The sequence below is a fragment of the Simochromis diagramma genome, unplaced genomic scaffold (genome assembly GCF_900408965.1).
Source record: "Simochromis diagramma unplaced genomic scaffold, fSimDia1.1 OVJJ01000753.1, whole genome shotgun sequence".
NCBI lineage: Eukaryota > Metazoa > Chordata > Actinopteri > Cichliformes > Cichlidae > Simochromis > Simochromis diagramma.
In genome coordinates, this window is record NW_024387523.1 from 3,938,654 (window position 1) to 3,947,223 (window position 8,570).

Here is an 8,570-nt window from a genome sequence, read left to right on the forward strand (position 1 = left end):
AAACAGTGCATTCTATCGAGTGGGGACAGAAAAGCTTCTTACGAAGACTTACAGTCTGTGAGAGCCAGAGATCCTTGTGTTGTGGTGACATACTTATTGCCACCCTAATTTCGAATAAATTCTTTCAAATCCTCCTGTGAATTCATGGATTTTTTTTCACCATTCTGTCTCTCACAGTTGAAGTGTCCCTTTTGGTGCAAATTACTGACCTCTGTCATCACTTTAAGTGGGGGAACTTGCACAATCGGTGGCTGACTAAATACTTTTTTGCCCCACTGTACATTTTGTTATACTTGATATTATTCTGCTCTTGAGTCTCTTTTACACTGCTAGTTTTGTAGCTAATAAAACAGCACACACACACACCAAGAATTTCTGTTCAATCAATACATTTAATTTCACTTTCACCTGCTGAAAAACTATAGTGATTTCTGCATCTCCTTCATTAGGATGTGGGACAATAACATTTAATTTTTAAATGGATCCATTTTAAAGTCTCAGAGCTCTGATGTGCAGCCGTCACCTTAGAAATGAACAGCATGAGTTGTGAGTTATGGCTCAGTGCATCAAGGGCACTCTAAGCAATACAATAATTAATAATTCATGTAAATCTCACAATTAACTATTTTCAGCAGCAATAATTTTCGGTCTTATTTTTAAAACTATTGCTTTTACCTTATTTTTATCTTCCTTATAAATTTTTAATCACCATTTTAACATCATCTTCATCCGTTAAAGTCTCTGGAGTAGGCCACACTCATAGGGATTATTTTGTACTGAAGAAGAGTCACATGACCCCAGAACCAGAGATAACCATTATTTCCAAGTGGAGTTTTAGATTTGTCGAGCCACCAATCCTTGTTGACCTCTCAGGTCTATTTAGCCTCTGACTAAAGTAAAACCCATCCCTAACACTAATCTTAGGTTTATAAAACCTTTAAAAACGAAATTTAATACCAAACTTGTGAGAGAACAACACAGTGAAAGAGAAGTTCGTGTAAGAATGAACAGTACTACTTGCACTGCTGTATTTGAACTAGGTTAACTATGATTTGGACACCTGCTGATATACTCTTCTGAACTGTAGTACCAATAAGAGTCAAGCATGTTCTAAAAATAATGAGGCCTTGAAGATGCAGTTCTGTTGTGCAATAAATATATAGATGTATTTGTGCTCAAAATTCTCATACGTACTGGATTAAACATTTCAATCCATCCAAACTGAATTCAAGATAAATCAATATTTTACATTGGCCCCATTATTTGTAAATACTTATTTGTAGTTTTTAGGCCACTCTGGTTTCCCTTCAAAATAGATCTAGAAGCAGTTTAAGTCCACTCATCCATTTTTAATTGCTGATCCTATCTGGGCTTAACAGTTCATCAGGGAAGACAGAACTATTTATACTTTCACATCCAGGCATCCAATTTACATACAAGTTTGTGTTTTTGGACTGTGGGAAGAAGCCAATGGAACCCCTGCAGTCTCAGGAATAACATGCAAGCTCCACACAAAAACCAACAGTTGACCAGGAGGTTTGAACCAGGAGCTTTCACTGCACCATTGTCCTCCAAGCGACATTTGTGTGCATCAGTTCAAGTCAATGTGGAGTTAGATTCAGTCATTCTTGTGGTTCTCTTTCTTCTCATTGTCTTCATTAAAATGCAGTTATATTCACGATTAGGTAAGTCCTTAACAATCTTCACTGCGACTCCACAAAGAAAGACACTTTGCAAAGTGTATCTGAAAAGAAAAGAGAGAAAGATAATTCGTTTAATAAATAGCAGTCACTTCTAGATCCATCAGAGCACTGGTCTCTGGCCAATGTGTACTCAATTATTAAAAGTGAAATTATATCAAGTTAAATTTTGCTACTTGAGCTGAATTTTAAAAGTGTTATGAATACTGGCCATAAAGGTAGGTCCCTTTATGATTGATTATAAGTGACAGAAAAAGAATATTTAAAGACGTCCTGTAGTGTAACGGGAAAAAAGATTAAAGTTTAAAGCCGTGATATAATATTTCCCGAATTATGTTTTTACAGTTGTTTTCTAATCTATTGTTTTCAAATCTTTACATGACTTTAGATATATGCTAGACGACAGTCTGTCAGTACTTGTGTTGTTCTGGATTTAAGTACATTTATAAACATCTTCAGCTTCTTTCTATGTTGAAAGAACTAGTCCATCATACAGCATTAATTACAGATGTGAACTGAATGGTATAGTGAAGTACAGGTCATATAATCTAAGGAGCTTGGAAAGAAAAGTTAAGTTGCTTGAAGACGTTTCACCTCTCATCCGAGAAGCTTCTTCAGTTCTAAGGGTCAAATGGTGGAGAGTCCCAGATTTAAACCCAGTGGGAGTATCCCCCCCAAAGAGGGGCAAAGCAACTTAAAGAAGTCCAGACGCTTTTCTTTCCAAGCTACTTAGACTACAATGAAGTGGATAACTGAGAACCTTCACAGACATACTAGTAATATACATTTTACCTGTGATGTGGTCCTCAGCACTGGGAGACTCCAAGGAGTTCCACCTTTGGGGAGCAGATTCCAGAAGAGAGAGGTCATCTGCTCTCAGTGTTTGAAGCAGAGTTTTCCTCCTCAGGAATCTGAACACAAGAGTTGAGGGGAAAAAAATACCAGTATATAACATAAACATCCAAAACTGAAGAGAGAAAAGGATACTGTTGCCGATAGTGACGCTCAGCATCCTGAAGCCACTCGAGCATGTCAGCAACCGACGGGGTGGTGGTTGATCGCTCAGTTACTGCAAGCAGATCTAAACTGTGTGCGTTCTGCTCGTACAGATGAAGGATTGAAGCAACCTGGTTACTGATAGCATCCCTCGCAGACTGGAGGGAAGACCTGAAAGAAAGAGGAAAGGAAAGAAGGGAGGGTGAGATAAAAATTATAGTATAATATATACTTTAAGCATACTCTGAGCAGCTTCTGCAAACTGGTACTAATAAGGTTCTTCTCCAAAGATCCATTTACTTACTAAAAAAATAAACTGACCTTTATTACTAAAAAGGATGTAACTGTACTCCTGTCCGATCAAACATACATAGTTGGATGTGAATACCAATAACGCAGCATCCTCATCAGATATAAAAGCCGATTTACTCACATCTTCTCGTTGAGTTTTCCCAGCACTATATCCGTTGCTTCAAGGAGCTTAAAGCGGAGTCTCTCCTCCAGGTCAGGAAAACCTCTGAGCGGTGTGTTGGAGATCTGCACGTTGGACAGTGCTCTCGACTGCTCCGCCAAATTCCCGAGAGACACCATCAGAGGGCTGCACTCGGCTAAAACACTCTTCCATACTTTTTGGTTGCTTTCAAGTGTCGCGAAGCTTTTCCTCAGAGCCTGATGAAGCGTAGCTACCGCAAGCGTGGACATTTCAGCAAACGATTTCAGTACTTAGGTGTCCAAAGGGAAAAATACGAAATACATTAAGTCAGCTTTATGTCTTATTTTCCATGAAGGCGACTTTATGAAAAATGACTTTTAAATGATTCTTCCCGCAGCTACAGAACATCACATTTCTACCATGTTGCCTGAACCACTTCCGTTCTCTTGATGTAAACACTGACGTTCGGCGCTACGATAGGCTGAAAACAAAGTTGTTGCGACGCATGGCACATGCGCGTCCTAATTGGCTGATCTGGTGTGTTGGCCCCTCCCCGCGCGAAGATTTGAAAACGGCTTTGTGAAGGAAGGAAGGCGAGTGTCGAGGACGAACAGGAAAAACACATTTAGGTAATGATATATACTTTAAAAAAATGTATGTAAATACATCTCGGGACAGTTATTTAAAAGACCATAACACATATTGGTAGATGTAAACACAGCTGTCGAAAATAAGGTCAGAAAATCAGCGTTAACTCAGCTAAAGCTACTCGCAAACGTTAGCTTCACCAACAGTTAGCCGCGTGTAGGCTGATTTTTTGTTTTTGCATTCTTTTGTTCCCGATTAAGGCCACAATGTTAACATTTCATGGTGTCTATGGGGTGTTAATATACCACACTATACTGCACTACACTGTACTGTACTAGGGTATATTGTAATTGCTAATATTCTCCGTGTCCGTCAGAAATGGCTCCCAGGAAAAGGACCACCAAACAACGCAAGAATAACCCCAAGACGGCAAAACTGGAAGCTTTTATGGAGGATTTTGACAGCGAGGGTGATTATTATTACTATTTTTTTTTAACTCACCATAGAAATGCTACAGAAATACTCCCTGTTCTTTTTTCGGTTGCTCACTTTAGGAGTCGCCACAGGAGAACATTTTCTTCCAGCTCACTATATCCTTAGCATCCTCCTCTGTCTTACCAACCCTCTGAGCGTCCTCCTTCACTGCATCCATGAACCTTTTCTACTTTTCCTCCAGCTTTGGAGCTCAATATTCAACATAATTTGTCCAGTATTTCCACTGTCCCCCCTTTGCACATGTTTATGACATCTGAGCCCTGCCCTCTCTAACTTTGTCTCCAAACCACTCAACTTCAACCATCCTTCACATGTACTAATTTCTAATCCGTCCTTTCTGGTCACTACCAATGGAAATCTTGCCTTCACTCTTGCTGCTAACCTACTGCCACAAATCACCACTGATGCTAACATCCACCCACCCCACCCTAACACTGTATAACTTAAGCTGAATTGACAATGTATAACTGAAGCGGAACTCAACATTTGTGTTTCTGCAGTGAAGACTAGAGTTGGACAGGTGAAAGAGAAGATAAACCAGCTGTTGAAAGATATTGACAACAGCTACAACATGGCAATAATTAAGCTCCCCAAGGCTGTCAGACAAATGAACTGGTTGGAGCATTGGAGTAAGTATACATAGATTTTTGACTAACAAATCCCAAATCTATAAAGAAGAAATGCTCTTGAGCCACAGAGACTTTTACAGCATTCTGCTTCCTATTTTTAAAAAAGCTAATGGTACATTTTCAAAAATCTGTGCATTTGATCTTGATTGAATTTCATTTTTAAACAGCATTAAATAAAGAATATTTACATCTCTGCAGAGTCTGAGAAACCACAAACACCAGAACTCGATAATGCAAAGGTCAGTTGATTAGCCTTCTTAAATTATACTTAATATACGTTAAGTATATATAAGTTTCATGCTCGTGCAAGGATGCTCTGTTCTGCATAAACACTCAGTTATATTTGCTTTTATAGAGAAAAGAGGAAGCTGCACTCGTGGAAAGTGTTGTGGCTAAGGATCATACATCTCTTCTAAAAACAATTGAGAAAAGTGAGTTAAAAGTAGTTTATACATTTCCCTTGAAACAAGAAAACCATTTCCCTTTAGCCAATGCAATTTGTTTTGTCCAATCCACAGCATTAAAGAAGAAAGGTGGGGCTACATTGAGCTCTGAGGATGAAAACGTCCCAAGCACAACAAAAAAGGTAATGACTGCTTTTCACACAGTCATACATGAGAGCAACTACATACAGCTGTTGTTATGCAGGATCCTCTGTTTGATTCTTTTGTGGTGTTTTAAATGCTTGTTTATAATTTAGGGGAGAACTACCAGAAAGCCCCCGACTAAAACAAAGAGGGCAAAGGCGCTGTCGATCAGCAAGCAGAGCTCCACCATCAGACGGTAAGCTGGTTTACTTTTTGTATTGTTCTTTTTCTTTCTTTCTTTTCTTCTTCTTTCCTCCCTTGCTAAAAACTTTTGGAAGCAAGTTTGGTGGCTAACAAATGTGATGCTAACACATTGTCATTGTTTGGATTCAGATCAAACAGGAACCCCCTGATTACTCCTGCCAGAAGCTTGCTGGATTCTTCTGTGATGATGGGACCCACTCCTCTTATTACCCCCCGCTTTGACCCAAGGTACACCTTAGAATTATACTGTGTCACTCTAAAGATGGTGTTTCTGTCAATCGCAATTAGTGTTCTAGTTGATTGAGAGGGGAGAAAACGTATTTATAAAACAGTTAGAAAAAGGATTCAAAATTGAGCACAGATGAAGACGGGTCAGATTTATATTGTGCATAAGATACTAGACTCACATACTGGTCAGGTTAGTTTGCTGTGTGCAGTGCACCAGTCGTCCTCACAGGTTGACATCTACACCTGTGCTGAATGTGGTTATTCAGTGCAGCTCACTGAAGACTTCTGCATTGTTATGTCTTTATATTCAGTGATTTATTACTGAGACATAGTACTGAGATATTTTTACTAGCACAAATTCATTTGCAGTTCATGCTGAATAGATAGTGATTCTGTGAAAACATGGGCAAACAGACAAACAAATGCTCAAAGTATTGTATTAAAGCTCAGGCTTCTCGTTAAAGCAAAATCTCTGCTCTCATAGAGCTGTAAGTGGATCTAGTGTCTTTGAGTGTTAGAAAGTGTGTGGGGACTGGAGACTTGCTGTAATCTGGCAGCCCCTGCTATTTACTCTGTAATGTTGACATTTCCTACAAAGAAGGCTTCATATTACTCACTACACCTCAGGCTTCCCAAGACCCCCGCAGTGAGAGTTCCCCGCCACAAGGAGAGGGTCTATAGCATTTCAGTCAACGGCTCTCCCATTGCAGCAGGAAATGAGGATATTGTCATCAATGTTCCCGTTGGGAATGGCGAGGTGAGTGCACATTTAGTCAGGCTCAGAGCTTCAGGTACTATTGATCAGTCAGTTGTTTAAGAAATGATTTTAACAAGGCAGCAGAGGAAACGATATTTACTGAAGAAATTTAGATGTCTGTTTTCAGGAAGATAAAACATTGAATACTTTGTTATATATGGTTTATTGAAAATGAGCTTAAAGATGCATTAAATCGGCCTTCAAGTCTTCTGCTTTCATGTTGATTTTATACTGTGTTTATGTTGATGACTGTTTAGTTACATTTGATGACTTCATGGCTTTTGAGTAATTAATTGTCTAACAAAACTCTTGATTAGAAGGCTAATTCTCAAAAACTAAATCACTAACACAAGTGTCCTTAACATATTGATCCAGAGCATTCAACTGCTGGCCAGTCAGATGGACTCAGTAGATCTGTCACTGCTGGACGAAACCGCCATGAGGAGCATTCGGCAGCTGCAGGTAAAAATTCCAGCAGGACAGCGTTACTTGCAGTTTCATCAGCTGTTCGTCACTGTTTTGTTGCAGCTTTAGCCAAATTTTGATGTGAAATATTTGCATATGCTTTGATTCTCATCATTTCTTTTTATTTTTCCCAACAGAATCGACTCACAACATTGTGTGGGACATCAGAGTGACCAAACAGTCTGCCACGGACTTGTACTATACTTTTTTTTTTTTTTTAAAACACAAGTTTCATCTCTATTATAAAGCTTTCATCATTCTACAATGTGGCATGTTTTTTTTCTTCTTCTTTTTTTTGCCTTTATACAGATTATACTTTAACTAATACTTTAGGATACAGTGTAAGGTTAATATTTGTTGCGCTGGACACTGTTTTCTTGAGATCCTTCACATTCACTGGAATTAATCTAGGAGTTAAACTGTTCATTTCATTGTATTTACATTCTCCTAAATGATCTCTTTACTTAAAAAAATGTAATTTTATGTAGTTTCAGATGCTTTTTTGTTGCAGGGGAAATTGGATAGATTTTAGTGCTATTCCAGTCTTTTATTCCTGGCCAGTCTGAATTTAATGGATCTTAATAGGACTTGCATGATAATATCCAACAGAAACATGCAGTATGTGCTTATCAGATACAACTTTCTCTTTATTCTTTTTTTTTTTTTTTTTTTTTAAGTACATTTTCTGATATTATTTGTGTGGTTTGTCATTGCTGCAATAAACCCCCTCCATGTTTCTATCACTAACCTTGTAGTTACATCAATAGTTAAAATATATACGTCGTGTACATCGTGCACTCTGTCTTCATAACTGTGTGATGTGGTTATTTTCTGGTTTATTGGGGTTTTGTATTCTTAAATATAGCAGATGGCATGTTTGATTTTTATCTTAATTATGCCATAATGTGGAAATTCGTTTTTTCTTTCTTTCAGTGGACAGATTTTTTTTTTTTGAAGTTGTATCTGTGCATAGTGACCAGTAGGTGGCAGCATTTCACCACAGAAATAATTGTCAGGCACCTGAACAGCCTCTGCTCTTTTTTTTTTTTTTTTTCTTTTGTTAAAGGAAAAAGAAGATTTCTGTATCCGATCAAACTTTTATAACTGCTTGTTATTTACTGGTAGCAAATTTTTATATGTTTGTTGATTTTTATTTTATAATCTGTAAAGTTATAGGTGACTGTATTCTCTCTTGTATTAGATTACACTGTCAAGCATGATTTATACTGGTGATATTTATTTTACATCTTTGTTTTCCAGTTGTGAGGCTGCAGCGTTGTTTTCAAACCTCACCACAACTTTTTATCTGTAAGCTACCACACTCTTTTTGCTTATGTAAGAAGTTCCTCTTGCCCTTTCCCGACTTTGTTTACACAAAGGGATATTAGTCAGTCACGTGATTGCTCTTGGCAGGAAGTGAAAGCCTTTCCTGCTCTTGGCACAGGAACCTGCACTCTGACCTTCGGGGACATCATAACGCTGCCAATT

The 8,570-nt window shown here is 38.2% G+C and overlaps 2 protein-coding genes across 2 annotated transcripts; one reads left to right on the plus strand and one right to left on the minus strand.

Moving 5' to 3' along the window:
* Nucleotides 1-372: 372 nt before the first annotated feature.
* c19h1orf109 (c19h1orf109 homolog (H. sapiens)) lies at nt 373-3,583 on the minus strand. The gene is made up of 4 exons (XM_040021279.1): nt 3,130-3,583; nt 2,688-2,867; nt 2,493-2,611; nt 373-1,744 (listed from the first exon to the last, which is right to left on the minus strand). Exons 1-4 carry the CDS (start codon nt 3,396-3,398, stop codon nt 1,704-1,706), a joined length of 609 nt encoding a protein of 202 aa, XP_039877213.1. The 5' UTR covers nt 3,399-3,583; the 3' UTR covers nt 373-1,703.
* A 59-nt stretch (nt 3,584-3,642) lies between these two features.
* cdca8 (cell division cycle associated 8) lies at nt 3,643-7,890 on the plus strand. Its single transcript, XM_040021278.1, has 11 exons — nt 3,643-3,758; nt 4,094-4,186; nt 4,713-4,841; nt 5,040-5,080; nt 5,197-5,272; nt 5,360-5,427; nt 5,542-5,624; nt 5,762-5,860; nt 6,488-6,617; nt 6,993-7,079; nt 7,220-7,890. The coding sequence occupies exons 2-11, from the start codon at nt 4,096-4,098 to the stop codon at nt 7,253-7,255; spliced, it is 840 nt and encodes a 279-aa protein (XP_039877212.1). The 5' UTR covers nt 3,643-3,758; nt 4,094-4,095; the 3' UTR covers nt 7,256-7,890.
* Nucleotides 7,891-8,570: the final 680 nt, after the last annotated feature.

Bases quoted from the DNA above. Each gene is read 5' to 3' on its own strand.
- c19h1orf109 (XM_040021279.1), bottom strand. From the start codon at position 3,398: ATGTCCACGCTTGCGGTAGCTACGCTTCATCAGGCTCTGAGGAAAAGC. The intron at 2,868-3,129 runs GTGAGTAAATCG...TCTTTCTTTCAG, and splicing joins GGAAAACTCAACGAGAAGAT to GTCTTCCCTCCAGTCTGCGA. The intron at 1,745-2,492 runs GTAAAATGTATA...TTTTCTTTTCAG, and splicing joins TGCTGAGGACCACATCACAG to ATACACTTTGCAAAGTGTCT.
- cdca8 (XM_040021278.1), top strand. From the start codon at position 4,096: ATGGCTCCCAGGAAAAGGACCACCAAACAACGCAAGAATAACCCCAAG. The intron at 5,861-6,487 runs GTACACCTTAGA...ACTACACCTCAG, and splicing joins ACCCCCCGCTTTGACCCAAG to GCTTCCCAAGACCCCCGCAG. The intron at 6,618-6,992 runs GTGAGTGCACAT...ATATTGATCCAG, and splicing joins TTCCCGTTGGGAATGGCGAG to AGCATTCAACTGCTGGCCAG.